We start from the raw sequence: 18,329 nt of genomic DNA, 5'->3' as shown, positions 1-18,329 counted from the left end.
ACAGTAGTCCAAAATCAACAGTTGTTTGATGTACTTTTTTTTAAAAGACCAATTCCTTTGACTATTTTATTACTATGTGGCTCACTTGAGCTCATACTCAAACAGTTCACAGCTATGCCTACCTATCAAGCAATTAGATTAGAACTTCTTAAAAATGCAAGTATGTAATGACAAATATAGTACAGCCTAATGTCCAAACAAATTGTCCTGAAATAACCTAAAAGAATAACTCCATATATAATCTATGTACCATTTTTAGTCATTTTGGGAAAGTAGAGCCTGTATTTGCGAAATCGCTATTAAAAGTGCAACAAGTAGCCAACTAATGACCTTAGTTGTTGACTTCAGTGGAGAGTATAAATTCCATTGTGGTAAAGAAAAATCCCCTTGCCCCTAAATCCCATGTGGCATTGCATTTATTAACATCATATCTGTGCATGAGAGAAGATTTGAATTTATGAAGATTTTTGATTTGTGTACAAATGGACATCCCACACGTACCTTTTTTAAAGCAGGACTAATGCACCAGACTTCCAGTCTGGACTGATGAGTATCCATGTTATTGAGCAATACCTTGAAAGTAAATCTGTTCAGTAGCTTACCACAGAAAATAGGGCCAAGTTCTGGTACTAGGGAAGTTGGTTCTTTGGTCGCCTTTTTGATCAGGATTTTGGTTTTCTATTCAAATGTATGCTTCCTGTCCACAGCATTCAGCTGCTGTACATAAGAAATAGGAGCAGGAGAAGGCCATATGGCCCCTCGAGCCTGCTCCGCCATTCAGTCAGATCATCGCTGATCTTCGACCTCAACGCCACTTTCATGCCCGATCCCCATATCCCTTAATTCCCCTAGAATCCAAAAAGCTATCTATCTCAGCCTTGAATATACTCAATGACTCAGCATCCACAGCCCTCTGGGGTGGAGAATGCCAAAGATTCACAACCCTCTGAGTGAAGAAATTCCTCCTCATCTCAGTCTTAAATGGCTGACCCCTTATCCTGAAACAATGCCCCCTAGTTCTATACTGTCCAGTCAGGGGAAACAACCTTTCAGCATCTATCCTGTCAAGCCCCCTCAGAATCTTATGTTTCAATGAGATCACCTCTCATTCTTCTAAACTCCAGAGAATATAGGCCCATTCTACTCAACCTCACCTCGTAGGAATTAATCTAGTGTACCTTCACTGCACTACCTCTAAGGCAAGTATATCCCTCCTTAGATAAGGAGACCAAAACTATACGTAGCATTCCAGGTGAGGTCTCACCAAAGCCCTGTATAATTGTAGTAAGACTTCCTTACTCTTGTACACCAACCCCTTGCAATAAAGGCCAACATGCCATTTGCCTTCCTAATTACTTGTTGTACCTGCATGCTAACTTTTTGTGTTTCTTGTACGAGGAAACCCAAGTCTCTCTTAAAACCAACATTTAATATTTTCTCGCCATTTAAAAAATATTCTGTTTTTCTATTCTTCCTACCAAAGCGAATAACCTCACATTTCCCCACACTATACTCCATTTGCTACCTTCTTGCCCACTCACTTAACCTGTCTATAGTCCTTTGCAGACACATTGTGTCCTCCTCACAGCTTACTTTCCCACCTAGCTTTGTATCGTCAGCAAACTTGGATACATTACACTCTGTCCCTTCATCTAAGTCACTAATATTGATTGCAATAGCTGAGGCCCAAGCACCGATCCTTGCGGCATCCCACTAGTTACAGCCTGCCAGCTTGAAAATGACCCGTTTAACCCTACTCTCTGTTTTCTGTCCGTTAATCAATCCTCTATCCATGCTAATATGTTGTCCCCAACCCCATGAGCCCTTATCTTACATAACAACCTTTTATGTGGCGCCTTATTGACTGTCTTTTGAAAATCCAAATATACTACATCCACTGGTTCCCCTCTATCTATCCTGCCAGTTACATCCTCAAAAAACTCTTAATAATTTTGTCAAACACTGTTTCCCTTTCATAAAACCATGTTGACTCTGTCTAATCATATTATGATTTTCTAAGTGGCCTGTTACCACTTCCTTAATAATGGATTCCAGCATTTTCCTGATGACTGATGTCCGGCTGACTGGCCTGTAGTTCCGTATTTTCTTTCTCCCTCCTTTCTTGAATAGCGGGGTTACATTTGCTACCTTCCAATCCTCTGGGACTGTCCTAGAATCAAGGGAATTTTGGAAGATCGCAACCAATGCATCCACTATCTCTGCAACCATCTCTTTTAGGTCCAGGGGATTTATCGGCTGTTAGTCCTATTAGTTTCTCCAGTGCTTTTCCTCTACTGATAATTACTTTAAGTTCCTCACTCTCATTAGCCCCTTGGTTCCCCACTATTTCTAGTATGCTTTTTGTGTCTTCTACTGTGAAGACAGATACAAAATATTTGTTTAACGCATCTGCCATTTCCTGATTGCCCATCTATAATTTCTCCTGTCTCAGCCTCTAAGGGACCAACGTTTACTTTTGCTACTCTCTTCCTTTTTACGTACTTGTAGAAGCTCTTCCAATCCATTTCTATATTTCTTGCTAGTTTACTTTCATATTCTATTTTCTCCCTTTATCAATTTTTTGGTCATCCTTTGCTGGTTTCTAAAACTGTCCCAATCCTCAGGCTTACGACTCTTCTTGGCAATATTATAGGCCTCTTCTTTTAATCTAATGCTATCCTTAACGTCTTTAGTTAGCCAGGGGTGGATCACTTTTCCCGTGGAGTTTTTATTTCTCAATGGAATGTGTATTTGTTGAGAATGTTGAAATATTTATTTAAATATTTGCCATTGCTTATCAACTGTCATACCCTTTAATCTAATTTCCCAATCTACCTTAGCCCACTTGCCCCTCATACCTATGTAATTGGCTTTGTTTAAGTTTGAGACTTTAGTTTCTGACTTAAGTACATCACTCTTAAACTCAATGTGAAATTCATTATATTATGATCACTGTTCCCCAGAGGATCCTTTACTATGAGATTACTAATTAACCCTGTCTTGTTACACCATACATGATCTAAAATAGCCTGTTCCCTGCTTTGTTCCATGACCTATTGTTCTCAGAAACCGTCTCGCATGCATTCCATGAATTCGTCCTCCAGACTACCTTTGCCAATTTGATTTGCCCAGTCTGTATGAAGATTAAAGTCCCCCACGATTACTGCATTACCTTTGTTACAAGCTCCCATCATTTCATGATTAGTATTCTGTCCAATGGTATAGCTACTATTAGGGTCCCCATAAACTACTCCCACCAGAGTTTTCTGCCCGTTGTTATTTCTTATTTCCACCCATACTGATTCTACTTCCTGATCTTCCGAGCCAGGATCCTTTCTGACCACGGTCCTTATGTCATCCTTTATTATTGTAATTCACTGAATAGTCTGGCTAGGCTCTGAGCAGCCATGCATACTCACTGGGCTGTACCAAAGTCTGTTTTATTTTTTTTTGAGAGAATGGGGAGGGGTTGTTTCTGTTTGTGGTGTCCTTTTTAATAAAGAGGAAACTCCATATATGCACTCTATTTCGTTGGGTACTCTAGGTGGGGAAGTGATTATGGATCTGAGATCTTAATTGCGAAGAACAAAGGATCAAACAAATTCTTCTCCCTTTTGTATGATCTGCTCATATCTGTATAGTACATCAGTTCTGATATTTTAAGTATGTAGTCTGATTTTTTTTTCTCTAAACAAAATCCTGGAACAGCAATACTGCACCAAATCTGGTATAACTCGCTAAGTGGTTTGAAATACTGATTTGCGCTACAGATCGTTGTCGCTGGTCATATCCTGGAAATGTGCTGAACATTTCAGCAAATCTGTTGCATAAGAGAAGCTAGTGTATAATTGGAGTCTGACTCTGCAGGGTAACAGTCTAATTGTTTGTTTTGACTTTTAAGTTTCTCCCTGCAGGCTTTGACGGAGAGTGGACCTGACTTAGATGTTGTAAAGATTGAAAAGGATGATGCTCTCTCCAGTGCACAGCAAGTAGAAAGTGAAAGTGACTTTCAGAAACTTGCTGTCAAAGTCCAGGATACTAGTGTTACATCGGAACTCAAACCAGCACCTGATGTGAATGGAATTGCAAATGTAGAAGATCGGAGGGTTGGTTCTGATACATGGGAAAGTATAAGGTAAAGTGAATTTTATGTAGATGTGCTTAGTTTGTTGCATATTTGGCTTCATCAAGAAGTCGTATCAAGAGTGCAATTCTTCCAAACCTCAATAAAACTATATTGAGCAATTCTTGTCACTCGGTGCTTTTATGTATTAACAAACTTGCAGCCACTTTGAACAGCAATTACTCACCCTTGTGTATAGTAATTATTGATATTTCAAGCAAACTTTTTGTTCATCTTGCAAGGCCCACAGAATTGATCTGATTTTGGTGTTATTTTAACTTAACATTATGCTGGTAACTGCCACTCTGGTGGACATACTGCAGGCTGATCATAGTTTAATTATGCCATCTGTTCTTTGGCTACTTTTGTGAAGTCAAAAAAGTACTTTATTAAAGTTAACTACCAGGGCCTATTTTTAAGCTTGCTGTCACAATGCTCAGTGTCAGAGGTGTAAAATGGTAAATTCACTTTCAATGCAGATTATGTTTTGCCATCTAAAGGCTTAGTTTAATTGGACATGTGGGGAAAAACTAGTAACTGGGCCTACAGTTTTACCTAATGTTCCAAGAAAATATTAAACTAATTGTGAATTGGCAGGTAGGCCCATCTTGTGGCAGCAAACTAGTTCATGGAGGTTTGGAAGAAAACTGAATTGAGTTCTGCATACCAGTTCTTGGGTATGAAGGTTGCAGATCATCGTTGGGCAATGCCAGCCATGGTCAGCTGTTTTAATAACTTCCCAAGATGTGCTTGGGATGACTTGTTCTTTCCACTTCACTTTTGCAAATGTTTCTTTTGAGCACCAAATGGAACACCCAAATTGGTTTCCAATTAATTAACGTTGGCCCTTGTTTTTTATTGCTATGAACTGTGGCGCCTGCAGTGCTTAAGTAACAAAGTTGAGTAATGTTGATTTCTTGATTACCCATAATTTTTGGAAAGAGGTGGAGAAACTGGTCATAGCAACCCAAACAACTCCAAATAACTAAGTGTGTATGAGACAGTGACAGTAACACTAGCACAGGTGTCTATTTTTCTAAAAATAATAGGTGTAGCAATCGAAGATTTATATAGGCCTTTTAAAAACAGCCCCATCAATAACTTCAACTTAAATGAAATCTTTCTAAAAAACTAGGTCCAACACTTCTGAACAGCCTGAACAAGGGGAGAAATGCGCTCTCAGTGAGACCGTGCAAAATGATGAAAGCAGCACGGTGATGGATTCCGTGTCACAAGAACATAAGAGTGGCTTGCTAACAGAATCTACAGCTGGAACGTACTCTTCTGATATGGAAGATTCTGCAAAAAGAGCCAGACTTTCTCACGGTAGTGACTTGAGCGATAGGTGGGTTCTCTTTGTTTAAGCGCTGTGACTATAGTTTTTAGTACGTTTTTGTAGATTTTTCTCTCTATCTAGATAACTGTGTATTGCAAGGAAATATTTTGCAGACGATTCAAGACTTGTCGTTCTGATTTTAATTTTTGCCTGCAAATGTAAAAAGCAGCTGTAAAATTTGGAAGTCTTTTCAAACCCCAGAATTGAGTAGGTGCACATGGCAAAAGAAAATTATTTTCTTTTTATTTTAGAAGGGCCAATTTTATAATACTTCAATAATTGTATATTTTAAGCTCCCTTGACAATAGTTATGGTGAATTGGAGGATACTTTATTTTGTAACCAGAGCGTTATTCCACCTAAAAGCGTAATTTGTCCCCTGTGGCATTCCAGAGACACACAATTCTCTTCTGTTACTCGTCTCTGCTTTATTACACTGACTTGTTTTGTCTCTTTCCTCCCTACCTCCTTTAATATGTCTCTCTGACTTTCAAATGTATGTTCCTCTACTGAAGTACCCCATATTTAAGTAACTTTTTTTTGCCGAGGGTATGCAGGAAGTTGGGAGGCAATACATACTGAGATGGTGTGTGGAAAGGCTATCTGAGAGATGCTGTAGCGAGGGTGGTTGAGGTCAAGGACAAAAAGAGAGATTTGGAGGGGGAGAAAGGCTGCAACCAAGAGGAATATTTGGGTTGGAGTGTGGGAGCAAAGGGCTGTAACCTAGGACTAGAGGGAGGGGAAGGCTGGATATGGGTACACTTATGGGGTTGGGGCTGTTGAGAGCACTTCGGTCTATGGAGACTACGTGGAATTGTGGTCTAATGCACTTGGACAGGGTGAGAGAGCACAACGGCCAACAAGTACTCAGGATACAGCGGTAAGCTTTTTTAATTCATTCATGGGATGTGGGGGTCACTGGCAAGGCCAGCATTTATTGCCCATCCCTAATTGCCCTTGAGAAGGCGGTGGTGAGCCATCTCCTTGAACCGCTGCAGTCCGTGTAGTGAAGGTTCTCCCACAGTGCTGTTAGGAAGGGAGTTTCAGGAATTTGACCCAGCGCCGATGAAGGAATGACTATATATTTCCACGTCAGGATGGTGTGTGACTTGGAGGGGAATGTGCAGGTGGTGGTGTTCCCATACGCCTGCTGCACTTGTCCTTCTAGGTGGTAGAGGTCGCGGGTTTGGGAGGTGCTGTCAAAGAAGCCTTGGTGAGTTGCTGCAGGGCATCTTGTAGATGGTACACACTGCAGCCACAATGCGCTGGCCGTGAAGGGAATGAATGTTTAAGGTGGTAGATGGGATGCCAAACAAGCAGGCTGCTTTGACTTGGGTGGTGGTGTGCTTCTTGAGTGTTGTTGGAGCTGCACTTATCCAGGCAAATGGAGGCTCCTGACTTGTGCCTTTTTAGATGGTGGAAAGGCTTTGGGAAGTCGGGAGGTGAGTCACTCAGCACAGAATACCCAGCCTCTGACCTCTTGTAATCACAGTATTTATGTGGCTGGTCCAGTTGAGTTTCTGGTCAATGGTGACCTTTCCCTTCCCCCCCCCCCCCTCAAGGATGTTGATGATGGGGGATTCAGCAATGGTAATACCATTGAATGTCAAGGGGAGGTGGTTAGACTCTCTCTTGTTGGAGATGGTCCTTGTGTGGCACGAACGTTACTTGCCATTTTTCAGCCCAAGCCTGTGTGGGAACACTTTGGGCAGGTCAGTCAGGAAGCACTTGGGCTGGATGAATGAATGCATGAGTTGGTAGGCAAACACACTGGCGGTCTCTGATGCACTCTGCCTCAAGACTTTTTGCAGCTTGACCTGTCTGAGTTCTTCCCTGCTTAAGTAGGATTGTGGCTACATAATTCTTTTGTGCAGTGGAGTGTATAGTGACAAAGTGGCGGTGTGTTCAATTGCTAATCAGGCTTTGTAAGATGGGACAGAGTGTTGATTGACACCACTGTGTCAGCCAGTGAGTTGGAGGCGATGCAGTACTTACAGCAAACAAAGACTATTTACTCAAAAACAGCAAAGCAAACAAAGTCTATTTAAAAAGAGTCTCTAGGAACTACAGCAAACAGAACTCGTGACCAAAACTACAGCAACTTCTCCCAGTAACAGCAGGGTGATTTCTCCAGCAAAATCCAGTGAGTGGAGGATAATTACATGCTACAAATTATACGGCTAAAATCAATCCCAGTCACTCCAGGTGTTATTGACAGAGGAATTGCCCAATTATCTCCATTCTGGCCGGGAATAGTGGTGTCACTATATGCAGCCAAGAAGCGACCACAAACATCTACACTTGGACCTGTGCATTATGAAAGTAAAAACCAAGCCAGAAGAGTATTCCTGAAAGTGACTGAGAGGAGTGTAAATGTACAACTAATTTAATTATGTATAATTTACTGTCAGTGCTTTCATTCATTTTTGGAGCTTTGAAAATAACTTTTTCTGTCAGGAATTTGCCGTCATTTGTAAATGGGAGGAGGATAGGGTTTATGGTTCCATCACTTGGAAATGAGAGCAGGGTTTATAAAATACTGGCATCTTCTGAATTGTTTTGCTGTCAATCAAAACTTGTGCAAGTTGTATGTGCAGACAAATGGTGGGAGCTGTAGCATGCTTGCTTGAGTCTCCTGACCTAACAGTAATAGGTCTAGGATCTTCAGGCTTGGCAATAGCACCAGCTTGGGGTAGAAATGGGCATTTCAAACAGTGCTATGACATTGTATAGGTGCATTTTCTTGTAAATTTTATAATTTATGTCTGTAACTTATGTCTATTATGTTAGACTTTTTTCCTTTAGTAGTAGGTGCTCAGCTTATTGGAGGTCCTACGATGGCAGCCAAAAGGATTTTCCAAAAAATTAGTGATTTGGTTTGTTTGTCTCTTCTATTATTGGTAGCTACTGATCGTTCACTTTTGATTTGAACTTTATTGTTGGTAGTTTTAGTTCCTACTTGATTGGTATGTTCTCTACCTGTCCAGTTGTGATTTTGCTGAAATCTTGTATTCATGAAATGACAATGACCAAGTGAAAGTGTGATACAGAAATTTGTAAATAAGTATTCTGATGGACACTGGTCTGTCTCTGGACTAATTGACCCAATGGGGTAGTTCAGGACAAGTATGTGGAGCAAGAAGCAGTGGTTACAACATTTGAAATTGATTCACTATTAATATTTACAGCATCTTGAATACCTGATGTTTAATCTATTGAATAGGATTTTAATACCATGAATTCATTTTTTTTCCTTTACCCCTACTTTTCTCCTCTCCCTCCTAGCAGAACTATGCTGCTCTCTTACCTCCTTCTGTCCAGCCATACGATTTACTAGGTCTAGCTGCTGGTGCTTTTTGCTTTAAATGGGGGCCATTGACTTTATGTTTAGAAGAAAAATAATGGCAATAGAACATGACCACTCTTCAGAGAAAAAAATGTTGTGCTAAATTAAAAAATAAATTCTTTTTGAAGTATGTAGGGAGAGGTGAAGTGTCTGCTAGTTTTTTTGAGATACTTTATTGCACACTGCTCAACTAGCTGTTCGTAAACTCAACCAATGTAGAGTGTATTGATAATAGGAGCAGGCCTGAGTCAGTTTTGTACCAAATTAGTCGCTGTTGCATTTTCTTCAAAGGGTTCCAGTAAACCTTGATTATCTTTTTTTAAAACAGTAGTCATCAAGGGGAGCATGGCCACACACAGGTGGTCTTGCCTGAGGATGAAGAGGGAGCCAAAAAATTGCAAAATAGACAATCTGATTGTGCAATAAAAGAAACGGAGAATAGCCAGCAAAGTGAAGAGCCCACCGATACATGTGTGAAAGTGACTGAGAGGGTGTCTGAAGAACCAGACTTGCCAGAACTGAAAGGAAACCTCTTCAACAATGAAAAAAACATTTGTGAAGCTGTTACTAAAGAAACTCATGAAAATGTGAAGGGCTGCAATCAAGAATGCATTGATGGGTATGTTGCAAAGTTTAGTGTATAACTTCATTTACTGGTTTACAAATCTAGAAATTTTCTAAATTGACTCCAAATGGGTGCAAACAGTTTTTCGAATAACAAAGTTCAAAATACAATATACACTTTGTTTACAGTAGAACAACGACAGGAAAGACTTAATTTTTAAAAAGTCTAAACTCTGCATTAACATGAAAGCATTTGGAAGACCCCAGACCAAACCAAAGTGGTCTGCAATGAGTCTGTCTGTGCAGCCAGGAGAGAGAGAGAGAGAAACCATTACTGAAAATTGGACATGTGTGTTCACTCTGGATGTTTTACAGTTAGCCCTAGGCCTCTAATGTATAAGATTTTTTTTATTCACTGTCCAGTAGAATACTGCCTGGCATCCAGTTATCTATGTTAGTGATTTAATCTTTATTCCCACTTTGGAATATTGCTGTCTTGGCTGCCAACAGGTATGCTGGTGCTAATCTAGCTTGGAACAAGACTGAGCTTTATTCCAACTGAACAGTAACCGAGACAAGTTCCAACCTCTTCTCCAAGCTGTCCTGTTCTACTCAAATTTTGATATCCTCATCCCCTGTTGTTGCTTACAATATAATTCAAGCTTTTATGAACACAGCTCCTTGATTATTTCATTTCTTCAATGCTGGTAAGTATAGCTAGTTGTTCAGTTTGATTGATGCATTACTTGTTGAGTCTGTCTTGCAGTTGCTGTGCTTGCAACCCTGTGCATTAATTTAGATATTCATTTTGTCACTTTATTTTTTGACCTGTAAACAGCCTTTTTTTTTGAAGTTACAGCAGAAGAAACTGAGCTTCTAAGAGGCAGGGGATAAAAATGAAATCCCAGAAATACCAATTGGTAGTAATTCTTGCAAAGATTTTTTTTAAGCATCTTCGATTTCAGTAAGCAGTTAAATATGCTTAAAGCCACAGGATTTTCTTTCACCGTGGTTTTTGGAATAAACAGTTTGCAAAATTGTTTTTTGATGCACATAAACATTGTAGCTGTATGAAAGATGCACTGTTTCTCATAATTCTACAGAAAACATTGCATTAAAGACATTATCACCTCTTCAGAGACACCTGTCCTGGTGCTCTCACTCCTGGTCAGATACCAAATGCCACACTAGAAGGAGGAGGGAGCACATTAGTTATACCGCTTATTTGTGTATCTTTATACTATAGTGCTGAAATGCCACTAATTGTGTAAGAGAAATTATTTTATCTTTCTCTTGCAGAGAGGAAGACCTGTACCGTGATGAAGATGAGATAGAAAAAGAAAAATCTCAAAGACTATTGTCTGAAAACCAGCTTGCAGGTAATCTTGTTTCTTATTTACCCCCTTTTTGTTTTGCTGCTGACTTTTTTGCCATCCCACCAATTAAGTCATCAGGAACCCAAAATCAGCATTGATAGTTATGGAGTTTGGCTTCTTAGTGTAAGGTAATACTGACATTAAGGAGCTACAATGATTATATGAACTGTATGGACAAGCAAGCTCCTGCTAGAGCCAGGTGAAGCTTTGGTGCCTATATGGTTTCTACCCTTTTGTTAACTATTTGTAACAAAATATAGTCCTCCAATATATATTAATTTGGTAGTATGCTATTAAGATTCTGCTGATGGATGTGTAGCTTTTCAAAGCTTAAAATGACTAATTTAAGAAAAGAATTGTGACTGCAGTTGCTGCTGCAAGATATCAAATGCCACCAGAGCATTTCCACAGTCTTGTGCTGCATTAAAGCACTGCTGATAGTAACCCTGACTTTAGTAGTAGTGTAATATAAAGACAATGCAAGTAGCTCCAGAGTAATGGAGGCTCACCTCAGATTTCCCCTTCCCCCTTTTCTATTGCCAAAAGCAAATGGTGGGTAACTAAATCATGGCATGATGCTTGACACAGTTTGAAAATAAATTTTGGCATGGGGAGATTGAGCACTCAGGCCTGTATCACATTACATTTGCTTGTGGTAATTCAATGAAATGCTTATCAGTCTTCGCCTAATGCCTCCACGCTGGGTGGGAAAAAATAGACTTTATTTCAAAAATAGAGCTATCCAGACCAAAACTAGGTGGTAACTTTACCAGGAGATGATTTGTATGGCACTGCTTTCATTTGGGAGGTTTTGTTTTTACAGTTTAAATTTGCCAAAAATCTTGCTGTTGGATCCCCCAATGGCTCAGCTGGTTTATCTAGTGAGTAGTTGATCCATACAAAGATGATTGTAGGCTTGCTCACTCCCAGTCTGACCTCAGTTGGCTCATCTCAGCCAGGATGTAAGAGTTGCTGTAATTGTCCCTGGTTTAAGGGTGGGGAAAATTTTAGTTCCAGCTGCACTTGCTAGAGTGTATGCGTGGACACCAGATAAGGACAAGATTGGGTTCAGCTATAGTATGATGTCGTTCCTACCCCTCCACCCCCCTCCCCCCCCCCCCCCCCCCCTCCAAACCACCCTCAACCTGGCCACAGTTAAATATCTTGCTAACACTTTCCAAGGTTTGCTCACAAACAATTGCCATTGAAGGGAGCTCAGCATAAAAAATACCCTATAAATAGTGCAGTGGTGGTGTAGAAGTGAATCTTAAGTCCAGTGGCAGTGGTGCCGATTTAACCCTAATCCTAATGCTCTCTCTTTAATGGTGTCGAGCTTCTTGAGTGTCGTTGCAGTTGCACCCATGTAGGTTAGTGATGATTTGACCTTTGTTTCAGTTATGACTCTAGCCACTGAAAGGTTTCCTCCTTGACAGTCATTTACTCAGTTTTGCTGGGGCTCCTTGGTGCCACACTTGGTCGAAAGCTGTTTTGATGTCAAGGGCAGTTAATCTCCCTCTTGTATTGAGCTCTTGTCAGAGCCTTGATCTAGGCATGGTCAAGTTCTGAAGCTGGTTCCGGCATGACCTGAATCAAGTGTCAGCAAGCAAGTTATTTATGAGTTAGGGTCACTTGATTGAAGTAGCCATCATTAATGCCATCATATTTGCTGATAAGTGGGAGGAGGCTGCTAGCATGATAATTGGCCAGGTTACATTTGTCGTCCTTGTGGATTGGACATACCAGGTCATTTTTCACATTTTCAGGTAGATGTCAGTCCTGGAGGAGGACTTGAACCAATTTAAATTTGTTCATGGGTTGTGGGTGATGCTGGCAAGGCCAGCATTTATTGCCCATCCTTAATTGCCCTTGAGAAAGTGGTGGTGAGCCACCTCTTGAACCGCTGCAGTCCGTGTGGTGAAGGTTCTTGCACAATGCTGTTGGGTAGGGGGTTCCAGGATTTTGACCCAGTGACGATGAAGGAACGGCGATATATTTCCAAGTCGGGATGGTGGGTGACTTGGAGGGGAACGTGTAGGTGGTATTGTTCCCATGTGCCTGCTGCCCTTGTCCTTCTAGGTGGTGGCGGTTGCTTGGGAGGTGCTGTTGAAGAAGCCTTGGCGAGTTGCTGCAGTGCATCCTGTAGATGGTACACACTGCAGCCACAGTGCGCCAGTGGTGGAGGGAATGAATGTTTAGGATGGTGGATGGGGTGCCAATCAGGCGGGCTGCTTTGTCCTAGATGGTGTCAAGCTTCTTGAGTGTTGTTGGAGCTGCACTCATCCAGGCAAGTGGAGAGTATTCCATCACACTCCTGACTTGTGCCTTGTAGTTGGTGGAAAGGCTGTGGGGAGTCAGGAGGTGAGTCACTTGCCGCAGAATACCTAGCTTCTGACCTCTTTTAGCCACAGTATTTATATGGCTGGTCCAGTTAAGTTTCTGGTCAATGGTGATCCCCAGGATGTTGATGGTGGGGAATTCGGCGATGGTAATGCCATTGAATGTCAAGGGGAGATGGTTAGACTCTCTCTTGTTGGAGATGGTCATTGCCTGGCACTTGTCCGGCGTGAATGTTACTTGCCACTTACCAGCCCAAGCCTGGATGTTGTCCAGGTCTCACTGCATGAGGGCACGGACTGCTTCATTATCTGAGGAGTTGCGAATGGAACTGAACACTGTGCAATCATCAGCGAAAATCCCCATTTCTGACCTTATGATTGAGGGATGGTCATTGATGAAGCAGCTGAAGATGGTTGGGCCTAGGATACTGCCCTGAGGAACTCCTGCAGCAATGTCCTGGGGCTGAGATGATTGGCCTCCAACAACCGTAATACATTATATCTTGATTAATAACTAAAATGATTACATTTAGCCTTGGTATGGCAACTGTTCATGTATTTTGCAAAATGTGACTTTTTTTACATTTGGCTTAATTTTCCACCTGTAGCTGTAAGTGAGAAGTCCACTGTTGAACCCGGTATGGACATTTTGGAATATTGTACCAGAGAGTGGAAAGGAAACACAGCAAAAGCACAGCTGATGATAAAGGTAGATAACTTTACTTTCGGTGTTTTAAACTTTGCTCTTAAATTAGTTTTTTTTTGTGTTCTTACTTTAATGTTGGCTGAGGTCCATGTAAGATACAAGTGGCTTGCTTACTTGCAAAAATACGACGTAATAAATTGGAATCGAAAAGTAAATAATTGTGTGGGAAGGATTTTGAGATCTTTTTTCATAAGGTGCTGCATAAATGCAAGCTTTTATATTAGTGTTTTAATTTGTCTTCTGGGAGGGCAGAAAACCTGTTTTTTTTAAACGGTTCTATAACTATGCCACAAGATAAAGAAGCTGGATTTAGCAGCTTAAACACCAGGAGCTGGCACATGGGCAGTGGATTTCCCAGAATTTGAATTATTATATGCTGCCAATATAAAAACAGTTTGTGCTGTGTTGCTTGACTTCAACTGGGGCAGGAGTTTGTTCAGCAGTTTAAAAATTAAATGTATCTGAAGGACTACAGGTAACAATTCTGTTCTGAACCAATTAATATCTCTGGCAGCACAGAGATGGTTGTGTCATCTCTGGAACAAGAGTAGGCCATTCAGCCCCTCGAGCCCATTCAGTTAGATCATGGCTGACCTGCACCTCAACTCTATTATTATGTCCCCTTGTCTGATTTCCCCACCAGAGGAAATAGCTTCTCCGTATCTACCCTATCAAACCATTTTAACATTTTAAACTCCTCGATCAGATTACCCCTCAGCTTCTAGTCCCTTGAGTATAGATGAATAAGTTTATGCAACCGGTTCGCCTAATGTAACTCTCTTAGCCCGGTGTCATTCTGGTGACTCTGCGGTGCACCCCCTCCAAGACCAGTATATCCTTCCTGAGGGATGGTGCCCAAAATTGAACGCAGTACTACAGATGGGGTCTGACCAGTGCTTTATACAGCTGAAGCATAACTTCCTTCCCTTTGTATTCCTGTCCCCTTGAGATAAACGCCAACATTCCATTAGGGACGCTTTTTGTACCTGTCTACTGGCTTTTAATGATTTACGTACTTGGACTCCCAAATTTCTTTGCTCCTCTACAGTTCCTAGTTCCTCAACGTTTAGAAGATACTTTGATTTACCTCTCTTGGGTCCGAAGTTGCCCACATTGAACTCCATTTGCCATAGCTTTGCCCACTCACTTAATCTGTCTATGTCCATTTGCAATTTCCTGCTCCCATCTGCAGTAGTTGCTGTCCCTTCCTGAACAAAACAGCTTCTGTTGTGAGGTTACCTTTTTTGAAGCTGACTAGTCCAAGCTATTCTAGTCTTTCATCTTAATTTAGTCGTCTGATGTTAGGCATCACTCTTGTTCTTCTCTGAAATTTCTTCAGGGCTTGAAAGTCACCCTTGTGCCTCTGATCAAAACTGGATACCTTGCTCAAGGTGTTGTGTATACTGTGTAGGTTTAGCATGACCTCCTCTTGTACTCTACTGCTTAGTCTAACATTCTGTTTGGTTTGTTGATTGATCTGCAGTGATTGGATATCTTAAACACCGAGTCTACTGATGCCCTCAGATCTATTAACTTCACTTTGTTAACTCAATCATAGAGTACTAGATGTTGCCCACTTTCCTTTCCATATGCAATCTCTTGTTGAATTTTATTGTCCTTGACGCACTTATTGTAACTTGTTTTGTAGGTCCTTTGCCTCTGGAATCAATTGTTTTCCTGCCAAAGCGCTCTCCGTTTTAATGTCATCTGATCAGTTTACATTTAGCCTTTTGATTGCAAGGTGTTGATTTAAACTTTAATAGTTTGGTTCCCACTATTGATCCCTGGGGAACTCCACTCAGCATTTCTGTCCCCCCCCCACCACCTCTGCCTCTACCATCCCAATCACCCATTTCTCCTCCCCCACCCCCGCCACCACCACCAAGAACCTGCTGTTTCCTACCTTCGATTAGTTTTTATCCATTCACAGTTTGTGCCTTGAATTCCCATTGTTTTAAGTATAAGTAGCAGCCTTTTATGTGGAACTTTGAAAAGTTTTTTGGGGGTCTAGATACACCACTTCATAACATTTTCAACAATCCACTCAGGGTGTCATGATCCATAATGCATTGATAATTTTGTGATCATAACAGAGAACACACTAATTTGCTAGACCATAGTTGGGAACTCCACAATGGGCCTGTAGAATGGTGGTCCAAGGGTATTGAGTGCATTTTCCCTGATGCATGTTTGCTATTGTTGCTTAAAAGTTGTTAGTTTTCTATGATTTTGAATGTTTCCTCCAATGGCTATTGTGTTCAGCAGATTTATAGTTCCTGGAATTCTGGTAGGTGTATGTGTTCTTGCTATGGATCAGTAACTTTACAATGTTGCCCAGTGGTCTTGCTAATGAATTCTTGAAATAAAGTAATCTCTTTTCTAGTGCAGATTTATTTTTTAAAAGCAGGAATGGATCTGAAGGGGGAGAAAAAAGCAATTGCTTTGACTGTTGATGCAAGTGGAATTTTCATCTTGGACTACTGTAGTGAAAATTTTACAAGGTATTTGTGGATGCTGTAAATGCAGTTTTTCTTTTAACAGGCGTATGAAGCTGTACGTGAAATTTTCTCTTCTGTAAGAAGAGTTCGGGGTGATAATTATTGTGCCCTAAGAGCAACATTGTTTCAAGCATTGAGTAATGTTGAACTTCCTTCCTGGCTGCAACAGGATGACCTAGTCCAGGTACTTTTGTGTGCGTGTGTCCATGTGTTTTTCTGAATTTGTGTGTGTGCCATTATAAATGATATTTGTGGGTGGGAGGGTTAGGAAAGAAGGATTGCAGCTAGCTCCAGATTTCCAGTACTCTGTCCTGGACTGCTAGTTGCAGTAGGCTGCATATTGTATGAAAGTGCTGCAGTTATTAATTGAAGGCAGGAATCTAATTTTGGCAGCATGGTACCTGTAATTGCAGAATTTTTCTCTCATTTGAAATGAAGTAGTGGTTTCTGTGTGAAAGGGTGTAGATGACTGTTAATTGTACCCTCGCTGGCTTGTAATGTGGGAGCAAACTTTGGAGAGGGGTGGCGGGGACACCGCCAAAAATCCATGGTCCTTCTCGTGCGGTCCTGACATGAGTCTGGTAAGAGTGCAGTGGAAGGGCTGGAAATTAGATTCGGGCCTTCTGCCAGTTTCCAAGGGGCCTTGTTTAGGGTGGAGCCTCTGCTCACCTCAAACAATGTTACCCACTTGTAAACAATTTTACAACACCAAGTTATAGTCCAGCAATTTTATTTTAAATTCACAAGCTTTCGGAGGCTTCCTCCTTCGTCAGGTGAACTGAAAAATGTTACCCACGTCAGAGGGTATTATTCCCAGGCTGGGAGTTTCTTCATCTCCAACTTGGGAAACTTCTACTGGGTCAGTACACCAAATAAAAGCAGGTGCACTGGCCTGCTGACTGGTGTGTATGAGCCTCACTTTGATCCAGGCCTGGGACTTATCCTGAATCTCTGAAGATTTTTGAATCTGCCACTTTTTTTTTCCGACCCCATATAGAGGAGGCTAATGGGGCACAGAAGGCATCTTTCTAGGGTAGGTGTCGAGCATGTGCACTAGATTCTGGGGTAGTGTCGGCTCCATTATAACATCTGGAGTTCTCACAACTCTGCCACCAAATGGTTCTCATAGCATTTGATGTAGTCAAATCAGAGCAGGCATGTGGCTCAGTGGTAGCACTCTCATCTGAGTCAGAAGGCCATGGGTTCAAGCCCCACTCCAGGTAACCCTACAAATCAGTGCCCTAACTGGGGTGGTCCTGGCTGAACGAGCAGTGAAAAGCTTATGATCCTCTGTGCTAGTAAGTTGTTTGGTTTTAGCTGGCTAAATTCTAGTAGTCTGTAAGCGTTGGCTCTGCCAGCCTGTACACAAGGTCTCTGAACTTGGGAACACCCGCACTTACCATCAGTAGCTTGTTTCAGAGACTCTTCAACATGGTGATGGATTTCTCTGCATGTCAACTATAGCTGGAAATGAGCAACAGTCGCTCCTGATAATCTGTAGTCAGGAATGCTATCTGGCTATAAAAATTGAACTTTAGCTTGATGGTTGACAGGCAATGCTCCCCTACTGTTTTCACTAATGATGCAAAATATTTGAAGTGAAACAACCTTTGAGCTCACTGACCAATGTTTGCAGTGGTGAGTCAGTTGTTCTCAATCCATTCATGTTTGTTAAAAGTATTTACTTCCCTCGGGAGCTATGGCAGTGTGTTCTTTCTCCTCTCCCCACGTTTTTTTATATTTAAAACAAAATGTATGATTTACTTAATTTAGAGATTAACGAATTGGGATTGAGCACATGACAGTCATATAAGACTATGGCTATATTGTTCACCTAACAAGTAGTACAAGTTGTGTGTGAGAAATTGATCTTTGCCCTAACAAGTGGACGCCTTGATGGCTTAGTAGGGTAATGCATCATGGTATGAGCCATATGTACCAGGAAGGATGGAGGTTTGATTCTGGGTTGGCATTAGTTGATTCCTTTGATCTAGGGTTAAGGTGGATGCTCCACAGTTAGTTTCTGTGTCCCTGGGCTAAGGAGG

At 41.3% G+C, this 18,329-nt stretch overlaps 1 protein-coding gene across 5 annotated transcripts in view; it reads left to right on the top strand.

The window, feature by feature from the left end:
* Nucleotides 1-18,329, top strand: part of LOC137339377 (fap1 adhesin-like) — a 59,186-nt gene that overhangs the window by 26,495 nt on the left and 14,362 nt on the right. For all 5 annotated transcript variants that reach the window (XM_068001891.1, XM_068001894.1, XM_068001892.1 and 2 more), the window contains 6 exons: nt 3,902-4,135; nt 5,259-5,468; nt 9,133-9,423; nt 10,668-10,747; nt 13,689-13,789; nt 16,328-16,468. In XM_068001891.1, the coding sequence (XP_067857992.1) occupies nt 3,902-4,135; nt 5,259-5,468; nt 9,133-9,423; nt 10,668-10,747; nt 13,689-13,789; nt 16,328-16,468 (1,057 nt within the window). The remainder of the gene's footprint in view (nt 1-3,901; nt 4,136-5,258; nt 5,469-9,132; nt 9,424-10,667; nt 10,748-13,688; nt 13,790-16,327; nt 16,469-18,329) is intronic.

The sequence above is a fragment of the Heptranchias perlo genome, chromosome 2, assembly GCF_035084215.1.
Source record: "Heptranchias perlo isolate sHepPer1 chromosome 2, sHepPer1.hap1, whole genome shotgun sequence".
NCBI classification, from domain to species: Eukaryota; Metazoa; Chordata; class Chondrichthyes; order Hexanchiformes; family Hexanchidae; genus Heptranchias; species Heptranchias perlo.
Note: the sequence above shows the minus strand (reverse complement) of the source record. Positions and strands in the feature narration are given on the sequence as shown.